We start from the raw sequence: 18,592 nt of genomic DNA, 5'->3' as shown, positions 1-18,592 counted from the left end.
CGGGGCTCCCGTGAGTGGGGAGAGCCCAGCAAGCGCCGCAGCCCATGGAGATCGAGGCGGAGGGGGCTCGAGGCACATTGTCGGTGCCTGCCCCTGCCGCATGACAGAAGTGGCGCCGGTCCCGAGGACAGGAGCGGAGTCCCCAGAGAGCAGCCTTTGAGTTAAGAAGGGCTCCGTGTGTGCTATTGTTGGTGCCTGATCAAGGCACAGTGCCATGTGTCGCATTTCGAGCGGCCCCGTCTTGCAGCAGGCCACTCCAACGTTGGGGACCAGTTCTTTTTCTTTATTGGTGTATAATTATTTTCTTAGAGCCTAGACCGCTCCAACGTTGGGGTCCTGATTGATCTACAGAGCCCCGTGTGGCTCCAACATTTGGCGCCATTATTTTCAGAGCCCCGTGTAGCTCCCACGTGGGGCATAATTTGTTTTAAGGGCCACGGCGAGCCCAAGCCTCATTTGACTAATTCCAGCTGCCCAGCAAGTAGTGAGCAGCTGCACCGTTTAGGCGCACAGTTCTTTGGGGCATGTTTGGAGTTAGGAGTGAGATGCACTCCTTTGCCCCATATCTTCACAGCTGTGCAGCACTTAGTGCCAGCTGCCACGTTTAGGTCTACGCAATTGCACACCGCTGACTCCTGCTGCATTGGCAGCGCCCTGACTTTTGGACAGAGGGCATTTGAGCCCCTTAGAGATGGCCAGTTGGCCAAGGGGACTGTTAGGATTATAGGGCGCCAGGCCCTAGTGTGATTATGTGGTGCTAGGAAATTTACTTTATATACTATGATTTACGCACCCTGATTTATGCCTCTAAATGTGTTTTTATGATTATGAGGGTTTTGCATACTGTGTTATGTTTTAGTTTATTCTCTGCTGTGGTTTGGTATGAGTTATTCCCTACTGTGGTTCATGTTAGTACGTTTATTTCCTAATGCGAGTTATGTTTAGGAGATTATGGTCTACTCTGTTTAGGCTTATGAGGTTGGCGCAGAATATATTTCTCGCCTGATGTGATACTGTACATGATATGATTTATGTTACAGGATGATGCTGAGTATAGTGTTTGCCAGTAATTCCTGGTTGTGGTCTACGTTTATATGTTCTTACTTTTACTACTTTTATCAAGTGATGGTTCTGACAGTGGCCCTCTCATGTGTTAATAATCCCCTGTAAATATTGCCCAGTGCCAGTTGGCACAGTGTATATTGTGTGATTACCATCTAATGTGTTTTATGATAATACAAAGGCTATTTTCATATATAACCTTGTGTGGAGTTCCTTTTGTGGTGTGCCTAGTATGTTGTTGCTGTGTGTGTTGCGCAAATGCATCGCCACCGGGATAAGCCTGACTGCTCGTGCCAAGCTACCAAGGGGGTGAGCAGTGGTTATCTCTGGCGTGTAACTCCCTTGCCCTGACTAGAGTGGTGGTCTCTGCCTGGCTTTGGTGCAAGCCTTAGCCAACAAGAGATCCCATTTCTAACAGTTAGCGTCTGCAAAACCTGCTCAGAAATATCTATTAATCACTTTTAAACACTACTTTCGTGTTACAGCTTATATCTGTACCGAAAATGAAGACATAAATGTACAGTATCGCTAGAAAGTGCTATCTTCAAGTACAAGACAGGAGAAACAAACAGGAATCGCTTCGGACAGTAGTAAGTTGCAGGCTGAAGGCTGAAGCCTGTCACAAGTCACATCCAAAGAAACCGGTCTGAAAAAAAATTAAAAAGCACATTGTGGTCATCCACTGGGTTTCTAGGCGCTCTGGCGAGCGAGCTGGTGTGCACTCGACCATCTGCCAATATTCATATGCACATATGGGGGTGGTTGACCCTTCTACAAACTTAGCAGAAAGTCCAGTTGGTTTAATAATGTGCCAGATATCCTTGAAGTTCAGACGCACCCGCAAGGCTGGTGCAGTTCCTTCTTGTAATCCAGGTCTAATAACAAACATTTCTGCTTTATGATGAGCTCTGTCGCTAGCTTTTTTCTCGCCACAATTGCTGCCACTCGAAAAGACCAACACATGCCTGGGCTGCCAACATTTTACCAGCATGGTCATAGTTCATGTCACTGCCAATTAAACAAGTAAACAATAAAGCGCTGTGCCTTAAAGTATGTTTTCAGGCGGTCTGCGCAAAAATCGTCTCACAACCAACCCCCAGTTTGGGAAAGAATGTGCTAGAGGACAGTTGTGAATACATGGAACAATTCCTAACATTACGCTGTTTGAGACAACTAACTTGGAACTATTTTGAACATTAGGCTTTGCGCATTGCTAAAGGCTTTAAGGACTATTGCTTTTAAACTTGGGATTTGATTCTGTGACTGAAAGGAAGAATTTTTTATGTCAAGATAATGTTGCACATAATATGTATATATGATTGTGCTTTAATTACTAAGATTTCTTAGCAAATGATACATGAATTGCTAATAGTAGGCACCAGAGAATATTAATGCATCATGATTCGAGGACCATAATGTAGCAGGAGGAAGAAAGGGTTTAAAGAAGCAGAAGAGTTTTACAAATGAAACAATTCCTTCTGCAGGCCGCACAGTGTCGACAGGGTTGTTAAAATTGGTTCCAGTGACCTTGGGTAACCTTTCTACACCCTCGTCCAGCTTGCACGTCTGCTCGTCTCCTTATTTTTAATAAATAATTACTTGCTTTATCAACAGATGCCTCCGGGAACTATGCGATTTAAATGAAGTAAAGACAAATCTAAGCAGAATATAATTACGGCACAGCAGAAGCAGTGCAGACCACCAGCAGCAAACATGTTACATAACGATGGCGGAGGCTGCTGCCACCGGACCGTGTTGGAATCTAATCCAGCGATCTGCAGATAGAAAGTAGTACCGAACTGGAGACTGAAATTGCACCATAAAAAGGCCTGAGAGCGTGGACGAAGGGAGTACTGTAGCAGGAACATCGCTTCAAGTGTTGTGTGTGCGGGCCTGAAGTGCGTGGCATTGACGGAAGAAAGAGCAAAGCTTATCTTAAGAACTTCATGCCTCTGGATTTACTTGAAAATGCTTCAGAGCAGAGGGGTGGATACCGTAGAATCCATCGTCAACCACTACGTGCTGCGTCGCGTCATCAAGTGTTGCCGGACCACGGGCTCCTCCTTCCTCCACTCTGATAGAGGCCTGCTATGCAATGTGACCCTGTCGGCCATACTGGAGAGGACTAGTCTGTGCGATCAGGAGTATGTCCCAGCGGCTAAGGTATGATTATCATGGCGATGTTTCTTTTCTCATACCTTGCAGTGTCGCAGGACAATGATATGAAACGTTGTTGATGTCACAATGAGCACCATATATAAAAAACATAATTAATGAAAACCGGAAGGACGGCCAAATTAGAGTTGACCAGTTTTATGGACAAATAAGCATAAGCCTCGTGACTGACTGGAAGGGAGGGGGGAAGCAGATAAAGGAGGAGGTAAAATATACATTAATGAAAGCAAAACAAAACCAGTGCTTGTGAAACAGAAGCAGCACTGATAAAGTATCTTCACAATTATTACAAAGCCAAATCCTCCTTAAAAGGAAGCCCAAAACCAACCAAACGTCTTGCCAAAGGAAGCCCAACTGACGATCCACATCCAAAATTGCAACAAAAAAAAAACGGTTAAAAACAATGCATGCAATGGGACACAAGGCAGCAGTAAAACAACTGTTGTGTTAAGAGGAGGTGGGAGGAAGAATGTTATATTTAAATGTAAGAAGCTAGGGCACTGAAGCTGAGCACAGACAAACACTAACAAAGCAGGAATCCAAGAAAGAAAAGAGTCCCCTGGTTGAACAGATAAAGAACTATAGTGGAATGAGACAGTACTTAGTCCCTGCTGCATGGGAGGAATGGAAGAGAGAAAGGAGGGACAAAGAGCCCGGACTGACCACTGGCAAGCAAGGATTTTTGAAGGACACTAACATAGACAAATGAAAAGCTGGGGAATGGCTTTAACCCAACATAAGAAATTACAATAGGTCTCGAAAGCTCGACCTAAAAAAACCAGGGCGCACTCAACTAGGGGAGTTTCCACCTCAACTACTTTGTTTGCGGAAGTGTTTCTGGAAAAGATATGTAGCGCTTCGACTTGGAAGAGTGTGCATATATTCACGCAGCATTATTGCTTGGAATCAGCAATGCAGCGGTTGGACAGGATTTACTACACCACTTATTTTAACAGGTGAGCCTCTTTTGATTCTGTGTGTTTGCTTGTGTATTTATGCACATTTTAATGTTTTTATATATATATATATAAATATATATATACATACACACACACACACATATTAAATTGCGTAATAATGTTATGTATATATTTTCTACCCACCATCCGCTATATGCGCGTATATTATAAGATATGCAAATAGAGTAACTTCTTGCCATTCTGATTCAAGCATGTGAATCTGTGAAAGTTCTAATACCGGAGAAGAACAGTTCTATTCCAGGGGATACTCATCATGCGGGGACCCCGGAGCACATATTAAATAACTATATTTAAATGTGTGTGGGTGGGTGTATGTGTATATGACAGCAAGGGACTCTGTGGACATTTTCAATGAATTGGTGGTGAATGAGGTTAAAGAATTGTATACTCGAATTAATTCTAAGAGACAGCCTTCCACTAAACAAACGAAAGATTACTATGCATTAGTCGCAAAACTTGCTAATGACAAGGAATGTATTGTCCGCAATGCGGACAAAGGGGGGAATGTGGTGCTATGGGGCAGAGATAAATATCTGATGGAGGCCAACAAACAATTGAGCAATAAAAGTAATTATGTTAAAACTCAGAATGCTGCAATGCAGGACAGTTTTGATACTTATAATATCCAGTTACTTGAATGGCACAGACAAGGTTTGATCAACACAGATGAACATGCTTATCTGAAGATATCTAATCCCACCACACCAGTATTTTATTTAATCCCCAAGGTGCACAAAGATCTATTACACCCCCCAGGCCGACCAATTATCTCAGCCATTAACAGCGCCTTTGAACATACATCCAAATTTGTTGATTCTTTTCTAAACCCATTGGTCACCAGGCTCCCTTCTTACATCCAAGACACGGGAGATTTTTTGCGTAAAATATATGATGTACCATGGGAACCTGATTTCCTTCTAATGAAAATAGATGTGACGACTTTATACACTAGCATACGTCACAAAGATGGGTTAAATGCAGTCAGATATTTCCTAGGAGAGAGATCTGCAAAATTTTGGCACCACACAGAGATGCTGCTATCCATGACTACCACGTGCTTACAAAACAATTTTTTCCTTTTTGGTGAAGATCTTTATCACCAGAAGTGCGGTACAGCGATGGGCACCTGCTTCGCCCCCAGCTATGCTAATTTGCATATGGGCTGGTGGGAGGAGCAGGTGGTCCAATCGCAGTTCACTCAAGAATGGCAGAACAATGTGATTCAGTGGACTCGTTACATCGATGACTTGTTTGTCATATGGAAGGGAGATGTTATCAGTGCCCAAAATTTTGTAAAGGAATTACAAACTAATCAACTGAATCTAAAATTCACCAGTGTCATCAGTAGTGTAGAAGTGAACTTTCTAGATCTGACAGTTTACATGCACCAAGGAAAACTACACACAAAACTATTCCGAAAACCCACTGATGGCAATACGTTGTTGCATGCCACGAGCTTTTACCCAGCCAATTTGGTAAGAAGCATTCCCTATGGAGAATGTCTTCAAGCCATGAGGAATTGTAGTATTAAGGAAGATTTGGAGGCGGAAATCAAATGTCTCAAAAATAGATTCTCTGCCAGAGGATACTCGGAGGAATGCATTGCATCATCTGTGTATAGAGCCACAAAACAATCAAGAGAAGAATTACTCTTTAAACCCAGCAAGAAGGATAGTAAGAACAAGTTAGAGAATTCCCAGTGTAGAATGATCACCACGTTCAATAACCAGCACAAAGATTTGCGTCAGATTTTACAAAAACATTGGCATATTATTTGGAATGATCCAATCTTAAAAAAGTGTGTTCACAGAAAACCTTTCATCACTTTTAGGAGAGCTCATTCGTTAAAACAAGCATTGGTAAGCAACATGCTACCAACTGACAAAGTACCGAAGACAAAAAGCACATGGCTAACCAGAAAAGATGGGTTCATCAGATGCACGAAGTGCAAGGCCTGTACTTTTGGTAAAAACACCAACAGTTATGTTTCTGGCTTCATGAAGAGAGAACAAAAAATCAAGGGACAGTTCTCTTGTAAAACGGAATTTGCTGTCTACGTGCTTCAGTGCCCTTGTGGCCTGAGGTACGTGGGCAGCACAATTCTTCAAGTACACAAGCGAGTGTTGCAACACTTGCGGGCCATAAAGAATGTGGACCAATCGTATTCGGTTGCCCGTCATTTTAATCAAATCCACAACCAAGATGTGAGTGGTTTGAATTATTTTGTCATAGATGCTGTACCTGTCAACATTAGAGGGGGTGATCGGCTGAAAACCCTACGAAAATTAGAATCAAGTTATATTATTAGGCTTAATACAAAAATCCCCATGGGGTTAAATATGGAAGAAGACCTGTATACGTATTTATGAACTATCCCAATGATCCTATTTTCTTTCTTTTCTGTAATCAATTTTAAATTGTTTCTGTATTCACTTTTCACGCATATTTAAGAATGTGAAGACAATTCGGCATGAGGCAATGCAATATACAATAGTATACATCTGGGAGAACAACAGGACTACGATAGACTTTTTGCGCACTGGCGCGGTAACACATGAAATACAATATCAATAGGAATGATTTGGAAAACCCACTGGGGTAGTATTGTTGAATACTGTTCAATAATGTTTAATAATTTTGATACACTTGAATAGAGGTGTAAGACCAATTTTGATCCCGTGGCACTGGCATAGTGATTAGTCTCACTAGAGGCATAGATGAGTGTCAACAATGATTATTGATATGGCAATGAAATGCGCCATTGAATGTCATCTAAAAGTGTCCTTGTGTTAGTAATAATCCAACATCCTATCAGCACGTTTGCCATTGTATTTTGTGGCACGTGCCAAACAATTGATCTCACTAGAGTGATGAATTACTGTAAATCAATGAGGAACGTCTAAATAATGAAATGGGCAAATTTTCCTGTTTTTGAGTCATATATTGAATTTTGAGCCTCAGATAGAACAATGTGAATGAATTTAACATGTGCTATAATTAAGGAACTACGAGTATGTCTTCATTTTTTATTGTTGTAGTTTATCATGTGACACAGAACCTATGCACGAGTTTAAATGGTGGTAGAAAACTTTATTGGAGTTGTTGGTGAGCAAGCCTGCTGGGCAAGCGAAACGCGTCTAACTCTTTCCAGCTGACATTAAACCATTTTCCAAACGGCACAGCGTCGACAGTCCATTTGTTTTGGAGTTTGAATCGTATTGCTGGACCGGGCTTCGGAGGTCCATTAACGCCGACGCGCCTTGCGTTCAGGAGGTGGTGGGTTGCAGAAGCAAGCTTGAACCAATATATATATATATATATATATTTCCAATATGCCTTTTCGTGTGTCTTAAAAAGCAATCTTGAGCCCAACTCCGTAAGCGTGAATTATTTATTTATAAAATGGCAAGCAAACGCCCGACGCGTTTCGGTGCAGCCGCATCTTGGTCACGGGTAATTGGCAGTTTGTAAATAGTGAAACATATAGTGCTTAAACATTACAATAGAAGTAGGACTACCTGCCCCAACTCTATAACAAAGACATTCAAACTTGGCATCCATTTTGAAATGGTCAAATTTCTAATGTTCTTTTCATCTTATGTTCAATGCTATTACCATGTTTTTGCTTTCAGTCAGTTATACGGAGAACTATTCAAGTGAATATTATAGTAAATCAATATTTTCGCCCTAAGACGATATTGCAACAATGTATGCAGTAAATACACGCTATATACATTATATGCAGGTCAACCTCAAATAAATTAAATTAAATTAAATCAGTCCTGCCCCAGTGGGCAATTATACAGAAAACTCATCAAGTGATAATTGTTTTCTAAACATAATGAATTATTGTCGATATCGCTGCAACATATATATATAATCTATACACGTTGTGTACATTCCGCAGTGGGCAGTTCATATTGCACAAAATAATTTGATTCCGCCCCAGTGGGCCTCAATATTCAAAATTCAATAACATTCCTCTTCTTATCATGAAAGCATAACATTCTCATTCAAATTCATCCAAAAAATGATAATTTCATTGTGCCTCTGTTTGTCAATCTTCTTTTTGGTACGCTGACAGTTTTGCCTCCTACAAAAAATACAAAATTGTGTCATCTCTATAGTATGTTAAAAACAAACTTATGGCTTCTTATTTACAAGATATAATACATTTGAGCTTTCAGTATACAGCAATAATCTATTATGATGCGGTTAACCCAAATGAATTGACATTTTCTCATCCTTGTTCAAACCTAGTGGCTGTACCGTATCATATTTAATAATCATTCTGGACTCCAATTGTCGCAATTCTCTTATTCTGTTCCCTCCCCTTTCTGATTTTGGAATTCTATCCAGGGCACAAAACTGTAGGACATTAAAAATGTTCCCGTGCAGTTCTTTAAAATGTCTAGCAATTGGATATTGCTTATCCTCATTAATGATCGCCCTGGTATGTTCTAGAACTCGTTTTGTCACTTAATGAATGGTACTCCCAATATATACAGGTGGGCAAGGACAACATAGTGCATACACGCAGTAATCTGACTTACATGTCAAATGTTTTTGAATCACATAAGGTTTATGATTCTTGGATAAAGTGAATTCCTTTCGGTTTATGCTGTTTTTACATGCTTTACATGTGAAGAATCCCTTTATTGCTCTCAGATTTTTTTCTTCTTTCAAAGTACTACTGCAAAGAATAACTTTAAGAGCTAGACATTTTCTAAAGGTAATCTTCGGTTGACTTCCCACTGACTTTTTCAAAATTGGGTCAATGTTCAGAACATGCCAATACTTTTTCAAACAGTTTCTGACTTGCCATGACTGATTAGAATATGCGGTGATGAACCTGTTTGGTTCATCTTCTTCTCGTTTTAAAGATTTTGGATTCAAAAGATCTTCCCTCAAAACTGCTTTTACCTTAGTACAGGCTTGTTTTATTACTTTGTTTGAGTATCCTCTTTCCAAAAATCTTTCTTTCATATTTGACATCTCCAATTCAAAATCTGATTCTGTGCTACAATTTCTTATTGCCTGTAAAAGTTCTCCATACGGTATGCTACGGATCAGATGTTTTGGGTGGCAGCTTTCAGCATGCAAAAGGCTGTTCCCTGCTGTTAATTTACAGAACAGCCTACTTTCTAATTTGCCATTTTTAACCCTCACAAATACATCTAGAAATTTGATTGTTTCTTTTTCTATAGTGCTTGTGAATGTTAAATTACAGTCATTTTCATTCAATCTGGCAACAAATTGCATAGCATCATCATTTTCCCCTTTCCAAATACAGAATACGTCATCTATATACCTGGCCCAGAGGACCACATTCTGGGAAAAGGCCAAGATGTTACAAGCTACCTGCTCTCCCCACCAGCAAAGGTACAAGCTCGCATGGCTGGGGGCGGAGCGGGTTCCCATCGCCGTTCCCCAGGCCTGGCAATAGATAGCGTGGTCAAACAGAAAATAGTTATTCGAGATACATATTTGCATCATACATAATAACATTTCCGTATGCAAAAAATACTTCATGTCCCGCTGTTTCAAAAAATGTTGATTTGCTTTAACTCCCAAATGATGGTGTATCCACGTGTATAGGCTGTTGACATCAAGTGTCATTAGCCACATGTTTTCTTCCCACTGAACTTTTTCAATAACTCTTAAAAAATCTCGAGTATCTTGTAAGTAAGAAGGGAGTTTTTGGACATAAGGACGCAAGACATGATCAATATATTTTGAAGAGTTTTCATAAATTCTTCCAATGGAGGACACAATAGGTCGGCCTGGAGGATTTGCACTGTCTTTGTGTAGCTTGGGCAATAAATATAATGCTGCCAGTTTTGGATGGTCGCATTTGAGAAATCTGTACTCCTTATCTGAAAGTAATTTTTCATGTTTCCAAATCAATAATTGCAATTGATACTCATTATTGCTTTTCTCATAGCTGGTTCTGTCACTGATTGTATAGCTTTCTACATCTTCCAACTGTCTCCTGCCCTCATTCAAATACATATTGATAGGCCACACAACAACATTCCCGTCCTTATCAGACTTTTTAATGACCACCTCTTTGTTATTTTGTAGTTCTTCAACTTCCACTCTCTGTTTTTGGCTCAAATTATTGTGTTTAGGTTTACTGAATTTTTCTAGGTTTTTGAATTCCTTGATTACTCCTTTTTCAAACACTTCAATAATTTCATTATGAATTTGTGGTAAAAATCTAGATTTTGGTTTAAAATTGCTGTCACTACTACATTCAAAAATTATCCTCTCTTCAGTTAAACAATCTTCTACATTTATGTCACTGTCAGTGTCTTTTTCCAACCCTTTCATTGCCTGTAAGAGATCTATATCCCCAATTGTTAAATTGGTAGAATCAACAGAAAGTACTGAAGTATTTGTCTTTCTATTCTGAAACCATTTTCGCAGCTTCAATTTTCTTACAAAATGAAAAAAGATCTATCCTTCCTTCAGTGTAATTAAAGTTACTTGTTGGACAAAACGTGAGACCTAATTACAAAACTTCAATTTGATCAAGCGTTAACTGAATAATAGATAAATTTACCACAGTATGATTGTCCTTTATTTTTTGACCGTCTTGCCTCTTGTTGTCATTCCCACGTATGCATCCAGAACACCCTGTTTCTTTGTGCCTCTTCTGTTTCCTCCTCTGGCGCCTCGACCTCGATTTGGCGATTCTTGTGGGCCTGGGCTTGCCAGCCCTTGTCGGCCTTGTGCCATAAGCGAGAACTCTTTTAAAATATTGGATTTTACTCCCTCACTATCCAATGACCTTCCTGTAGATTCTTCCAATCTCAATGATCTAGTGCTTGTTTCCAGCGGCATATTATTTTCACTTGTCTCTGGTATCTCCACAGTTTGGCCAGATTGGTTTTTCTCCGGAGTTCCCAATATCTTCTGATTGAGTTCCCTTAAATATTCACATTTTCTGCCAAACGTAAAAATTTGGCCCCTTCGTAGTCTATCTGGTCGCGGTAAAAGTTTTTTTAATTTTATTTCCTCCTCCGCTTTTTCCAGTCTTAAAGTCAATTTTTTCATTTCTTTTTCGAAATCGTTCTCGGAGTATTGGCTTTTCAATTGGGAAGTAATCTGATCAATTTCTGTTGCCAGTCTCGCCGTATCTTTGAGTGCATATTTAATAAGCAGTTTCAACATCACCGTTGAACATTGGTGATTATTTTGTACCCATTCTTCAATTAATTCGGGGTCTGGATCACTAAACTTTGGGGTCAAGGAAATGCGCAGACCGCGAGGTACACGCTCGCAATCCACGTACTTTTGCAAAGTGGTGGCTTCCCACCACTTTACTTGCTCCATCTTCGTGCATTTCCATAATTTCTCCCAAAGCTCTTTTTTATTCATAGAGTCTCGTGCTGTAACATTGCCCGATCTGCTCAAGTCCAATGTTTCTGTATTCTGCTGCCTCCCGTCGTGAAGCCTCTCTGTTTGCTAAACCCTTTTTTTTCAGTTATCTGGAAATTCACCCTCCGAGAATCTCCTTGCTTGATGCCGTCAAGCAATTCACGCTGTGTCCTCAGCTGCAGCCCTCAGCCGTGGCCGCGCTGGTTCCACCTGCACTTCGGATACTTCAGTGCCCTTTGTTATGTGTTCCGAAAGGCTCTAAACTTCCTCGCCTCGTTCCCCGAACCCCGCCGTAATCGACTCCTTGGGTTTTCACTGGGGACGAAGAGTATCTGAAAGAGCACTTCCACCGCATTCAAATCCAGGCACAATGGTTCCGGAGGCGGGCAGGGAGATTGTTCTCAATAAAGAGAATGAATTCAAACACAGTTCGCTGGTCTCCCTGCCGCCGCTTTCTCGGTGGCGGGCTCAAGCGAGGTAGCGATCCTCATCAAAATTTCCAATATGCCTTTTCGTGTGTCTTAAAAAGCAATATTGAGCCCAACTCCGTAAGCGTGAATTATTTATTTATAAAATGGCAAACAAACGCCCGACGCGTTTCGGTGCAGCCGCACCTTGGTCACGGGTAATTGGCAGTTTGTAAACAGTGAAACATATAGTGCTTAAACATTACAATAGAAGTAGGACTACCTGCCCCAACTCTATAACAAAGACATTCAAACTTGGCATCCATTTTGAAATGGTCAAATTTCTAATGTTCTTTTCATCTTATGATCAATGCTATTACCATGTTTTTGCTTTCAGTCAGTTATACGGAGAACTATTCAAGTGAATATTATAGTAAATCGATATTTTTGCCCTAAGACGATAATGCAACAATGTATGCAGTAAATACACGCTATATACATTATATGCAGGTCAACCTCAAATAAATTACATTAAATTAAATCAGTCCCGCCCCAGTGGGCAATTTTACAGAAAACTCATCAAGTGATAATTGTTTTCTAAACATAATGAATTATTGTCGATATCGCTGAAACATATATATATAATCTATACACGTTGTGTACATTCCGCAATTCAGCCCCAGTGGGCAGTTCATATTGCACAAAATAATTTGATTCCGCCCCAGTGGGCCTCAATATTCAAAATTCAATAACATTCCTCTTCTTATCATAAAAGCATAACATTCTCATTCAAATTCAACCAAAAATGATAATTTCATTGTGCCTTTGTTTGTCAATCTTCTTTTTGGTACGCTGATATGGAGGATTTATTAGGTACTTGACTGACTGTATAAGTGAGTGATTAAATGTGTCTTACTGAATGCATGGGTTTGTGAATCAACTGAGTGAAAGTCTGTATCAGTCTGTCTGTTGTTGTGTAAGCTGCCTCATGGGTTATTGATTGCTTGCCTGAGTATTTGTATGGCTGCCTGAGTGTGTGTGTGGGTGGGTGGGAGGTGTGTGACTCTGTGCATAGATGTGTGAGTGGTTGATTCACAGGGTGTATGGGTTCAAGAGTGCATGTGGAAACAGCTGTATGGGTAGGTGAGTGTGTGTATGGGTGTGTTGGTGAGTGAATGGATGTCTCAGTGGTACATGTGCAAGTAACTACATATGTAAAAGGCAGTATATATGAGTGATGGTGTAAATAAATAACTATATGTGAGAGTCAGTAATTGTGAGAGTGGCTGCGTGGATGAGTGTGTATTTGTATCAGTGAGTCTATAAGAGAGTAATTATGTGTTAGTATCTGTATGAATAAGTGAGGTGGTGTCTGTATAACTGTATAGGTGAGTAAATGGAAGTATGATTGATTCTTTTCATGACTGACTAGGTGTGTGAGTAACTCTGGATATGTGGCAGTGTGTGAGTGTCTGTATAGGTGTATGAGTGCATATGATAGTGTTTTATAGGAGAGTAGGATCTGCACTTATGTTGCCCCCACTTTTTTTCTGATGTTAACACCGGTTTCTGGCTATAGTCTGGCTGGGTCCCTGTTAATCAGGGCCCCAGTCTCTGTTCTCTCTAAACGACTTGGAGTGCATATTAGATGCACTGGTGATTGGATACTGTGTTGCCTTATGAGCCCCTAGTATATGGTACCTTAGGTACCAAGGGCATAGGTACTTTACAGGCCTACCAGGGGCTGAAGCATGTATTATGCCACCCCTGGGAAGCAGACTAAATCTGACACCACAGGCCTGCTACTGCAGCCTGGATGAGGTAGTGTTAGCACTCCTCACAGAGGTATAGGTTCCTATATCTCACCATACACACACATATAAAACTCAGTCACCCCTAAGGCAGGCCCTATCAATGCTGAGGGCAGGGTGCTTGGTTTACAATGTGAGGGGGTGCCTCTGCCTGAGCAGGGCCCCTCTGCAGCTGGCAGGGTCTATTCCCTGTGGCTGTTTGTGGATGCGGTTAAACCATATACTCTTAAGTGCATTATAACCTACCGGTAAATGGTATCTTTGGAATGACTGCATCAAAACATGTCGTGTTTGGTGTCAAACATCTTGGAATCATACCCCCACACCAGTAACTGGTGTGGGAGTATGATCCCACTCTTCTAGAGGGGACGACATATACCCACTGTGGAAACACGGTAGAAATCTGAAAGAGCCCTGGCAACACAAAATAGATGCCACCATCACAGACACTGGGCTGCCCTCCTGCTGCTGACTGAAACTCGCAGTGGAGGAGGCCCAACAATAGGCATCCTGTCACAGGGAGGTGTCACCACCTTCCGGACAGGATTTAGTGTATTGGAGCTGGGTGGGTGCACTCTTAGAGTGCTTTGAAGTCCTGCACTAGGGGAGCAGTAGGCTCCTCTGTGCATATGTCAGCTCAAACCGGTTCTAGGGCTACCAGCCCCTGCTCTGGCGCAAAACTGGACAAAGGGAAGTGGGTGTAACCGCCCACCCCTCTGACCCTCCTATAGGAGTGGTCAGAGAGCTAGTCCCTCCTTTTCTTTTACTATAAGATAGATAAACCTTGTCATTGCAAGTTAGATATCCCTGGACGACGCTTTACAAGAAGAATCCTGTTCCCCAGCAGAGCTGAGGCGAGTGGACCCCACGAGTGACGAGGAACTGCAATACCTGGGAACCGTGCACTATTGTCGAGTGTAACCCCTTCACGACGTTCTTCGAACTTGTGCTTTGGACCACGTGTGGCCCAAGCTTCCAGCAGGATTTCCCTCGAAAATCAGAGGTCTACCTCGTCCCGAGTGACCGTGGGCTCCTGTGAAGCGAATCCTCACGAGGCGTCTTCGCGATCCCTTGCCGGCTGGCTTGTGGGTCCCCTGAAGACTTCTTCATCGAACCAAAGGGCTCCCCTGGTTGCTCCAGGCCTGCCCTGACTTACCCTCGCTGGGTGAGTCCCTCAGACCATGCTGGTCTACACCGCTGAATTTTCTTGAATTCCACGAGACTTGCTGTTGCCAAGGCTTGTTGGCTCCAATCCGGTTGCTGACACCTCAGTAAGCTGCAGACTCCGTGGGACACTCCGAATCCAGCTCCTGGCCGTCGTCGACGATTCCTGGTCCTCGTGGGGGAAGAGTCAAAATACCCTTAATCACTTGAAATCACCCGACTTCTGTGGGCATCCATCTTCCTGGCCCCGGGTCACTGGCAAATGACTGTGAACTCTGTCCCTTCTGCTTTCAGGTGTCCCTTCTGCTTTCAGGACATCTTCATCTTGAATCCAGCCTTGGATTCCACCGGACACTTTTTTAGTCTTCGCAAGCAGCAAATCTTCTTTGGCTTCCATAGAAAACAGCGACGTGACCCGACACCAAAAGACACCTATGCACCCGGCTTCCCTGGGTGAGGTAACTCATGCACTCCGGTGCCCTAGTGTTTTTTGGCCCTCGAATTACTTACCTTGTTAGTGGCTTGCTTGTAGACTTCCTCGAAGTACCCTAAAACTTTAAAAATCCAACTTCGACTTGCTCCATTGAAATCAATAGGGAACCCGCAGCTGTGTTCCCACACTGCACGCGTCTCTCATGGGTCTTTTACTAACCTGCCTTGGGTGGATTAGTGAAGCCCCAGCGATTCTACAGGCCCTAGGCCTTGTGCCCTTGCAAGTCGACTTTCCTAAACCTCTTTTTTAGTATATGGTCTGGTACGCCCCTAGGGCCCCAGCCATATTTGTGCTTAACTTATTGTGAAAAGTTGATATTTGAATGTGTTCCTGACTTCTAATCTAATAAAGAGATTAGTAGAGTGTGTCTAGAAATAAATACATATATATTTGATATATATACCTGTGTGGTGACCTTTCATTTGGTAATTCAAGAGATTATAAGGTAAAACAAGCTGCTTTACATTCCTCTGAGTCTTAGCCTGAAGGCTGCTCTCCACAGCTAGCACTAGGATAGCTTTCTTTAAAAGGTTGTCTTAAACCTATCTACCATAACAGTCGAATTGGACTGGTGCAAGGTGGCCACTATAACTAGTGACCAGCATATGCCAGGCCAACTTCTCACAGTGTTATATTGATGAGTGACTGCATGTTTGAGTAACTGTATGGGTGAATGAGTGTGTGTAGACCTAGGAATCAGTCAGTGCGTATTTAGTAACTGGTATTGATGTGTCTATTTTTTCGAAAATGGTAGTCTGTATTTTAGAGTGGGTGTATCAAAGGTTATATTCAGGTGTGAGGAGGTACATCAGATTTTCAGGTCATTTGACTTTTGTCATTTGATATGTCATCAGTGATGTCACTGACCATGTCATGAATGATGTAATATGTGACGTCATCAGCAGTGCATTGCGGGGGCGCGAGTTATAGTTAGCCGAACTAACTATAACGCCGGAATTTCTATGGTTTTATACAAATGAAATGTCCAACTAACTATAACGTTCCTGAAACCTATGGTTTTTTCAGTGAATTTCTATGGTTTTTTAAATGCTAATTTCTAACTATAACGTGCCTGAAACCTATGTTTTTTTCAGTGAATTTCTATGGTTCTTTAAATGCTAATTTCCAACTATAACGTGCCTGAAACCTGTGGTTTTTTCAGGGAATTTCAAAGGTTTTTTAAATGAAAATTTGTAAGTCTAATGTACCTCAATCCTATGTTTTTTTTTATTTTCTATATATATATATATATATACATATTACCTACACATATTACCTACTGGCGGTCGCCAGTAGGTAGTTATAGTTAGGACCAAGTTTCCATAGGAAGAACATTTTTTGTTTTGCTTATAACTTTGGCGACGTTTGATGAATCTTCATGAAATTTTCCAAACTAATTCTTTGTTCATATCAGCCCCTATGTTGAAAGTTTGTGGGTGATTCGTCAAGGGGGGGACGAGAAAAAAGGGGGGTCCTAAAACGTGTTTTCTCCTTGTTAATTTCCATAGGAAACTTTAGACAAGGCTGCAGGTCGAACGGGTGTACGGAATTATCCCAAATTTGGCAGGGAGAAGGGTCTTGGTCTAGAAAGCACGCTTTTGTTTATTTGGTGTAAATCCGTTCCGTAGTTTAGGAGAAATATCGAAATTTACATATATCGATATTTGGGAATTCTGCCTTCTGATTGGCTGAGGCGTTACGAGCACGAGCTTGCTGCTTATTGGCTGCGAGCGGTTGCAACTAGGAAGTGTTGGCAGCCATTTTGTGATTCTGTTGAAGCGAGTAAGGGGAAAAAAGGGCGAAAAGAGTAGGAAAGAGGAGGGTAGGAGCGCCGTGAGGTCTGTGGGGTGGTTAGGGTGTGCTACACAGGGAGTGTGAAGCGATGTATTCACCCCTACCGGTGTGAAAGTGCTGTTTTGCCCAGAGTGAGATGGTGCTGAGGTGAGGTGCCGGTACACTCGGGGATGAAACCGTGAGCTGATTGCTGTAAACTGATGTGCTCTGGGCGCTGTAGGATACTGGCCACTGTAGCATAGCTGTGCAAGTGGTGTTAGTATGGGTTTAGAGTATAGCGGTGTGAGCTCTGTGGGGTGGTTAGGGTATGCTATACAGGGAGTGGGAAGTGAAGTATTCAGCCCTAGCGGTGTGAAAGTGCTGTTTTGCCCAGAGTGAGATGGTGCTGAGGTGAGGTGCCAGTACACTCGGGGATGAAACCGTGAGCTGATTGCTGTAAACTGATGTACTCTGGGCGCTGTAGCGTACTGGCTGCTGTAGCATAGCTGTGCAAGTGGTGTTAGTATGGGTTTAGACTATAGCGGGAGTGGGCAGCAAACTACTCACCCCTACCGGTCTGAAGACTCGAATGGAGTGTTTTAGCAAGCAGGAATAAAGAAATAATTGTGAAGAATATAATGCAGAATGTTGCAATGCCACAGAAGACAAATGGTGAAATCAGGTGTGTTAGAATCCGGGGTCTCTGGTTGGCACAGGTATGCACTTGCGACAAGCAGGGACCCTTTCCTCTAAGTCAGGGCGTAGGATTACCTCTTTAAAAATAACCCCTGCTCACCCTCTAGGTAACATGGCGCGAGCAGTCAGGCTAGATTCCAGAGGGCATTAGGTTAAGCGTTCAAGATATCCCACACAATAATCACCACCCCACCAACACAGAGACACAAGGCTGTATTTATGAAAATAAAGTTCTTTATATAAATCTCTTATGCAGGCTTCAAATACAGTCTTCTCTCTTTAAATAAGGCTCCAGTTACTTTCAATGCTTTTAGGCAGTCCACAGATGTAAAAATGGCAATGTTCTACTCAAAACAAGCTTCTTTGGGGTATTGTGCGCTTCCTAGCGCCTCCGGTACGCTTCGTACCGCTGTTTGGTCGTGTCGTGCCGTTCCTCACGCTTCTCGCGTGAGCACGCGTACTCGGGACGTGAACCGTACGGACCGTACCCTCGTAGGTACGTGTCGTACACGTTCGGTACGCCTCCCTCCAAACCTCACGCTTCCCGCGTGAGCACCGGCAATGTATTTGATGCTGGACGGGCCGCACAGAGACAGGGACGCGCCGTACACGGACGACAGTGCAGGTACGGCTCGTACGGAGTGAAGT

At 42.2% G+C, this 18,592-nt stretch overlaps 1 protein-coding gene across 5 annotated transcripts in view; it reads left to right on the top strand.

The window, feature by feature from the left end:
- Positions 1 to 3,133: 3,133 nt before the first annotated feature.
- The window catches only part of MEIOC (meiosis specific with coiled-coil domain), a 1,471,177-nt gene continuing 1,455,718 nt past the window's right edge, over positions 3,134 to 18,592 (top strand). For all 5 annotated transcript variants that reach the window (XR_014979443.1, XM_085646733.1, XM_085646735.1 and 2 more), the window contains exon 1: positions 3,134 to 4,193. Coding sequence is in view for 4 of the 5 variants with exons in the window: in XM_085646733.1 (XP_085502859.1) it covers positions 4,150 to 4,193 (44 nt within the window). In the remaining variant the exon portion in view is untranslated. The remainder of the gene's footprint in view (positions 4,194 to 18,592) is intronic.

The sequence above is a fragment of the Triturus cristatus genome, chromosome 1_1, assembly GCF_964204655.1.
Source record: "Triturus cristatus chromosome 1_1, aTriCri1.1, whole genome shotgun sequence".
NCBI classification, from domain to species: Eukaryota; Metazoa; Chordata; class Amphibia; order Caudata; family Salamandridae; genus Triturus; species Triturus cristatus.
This window is presented reverse-complemented; position numbering and strand designations above follow the sequence as displayed.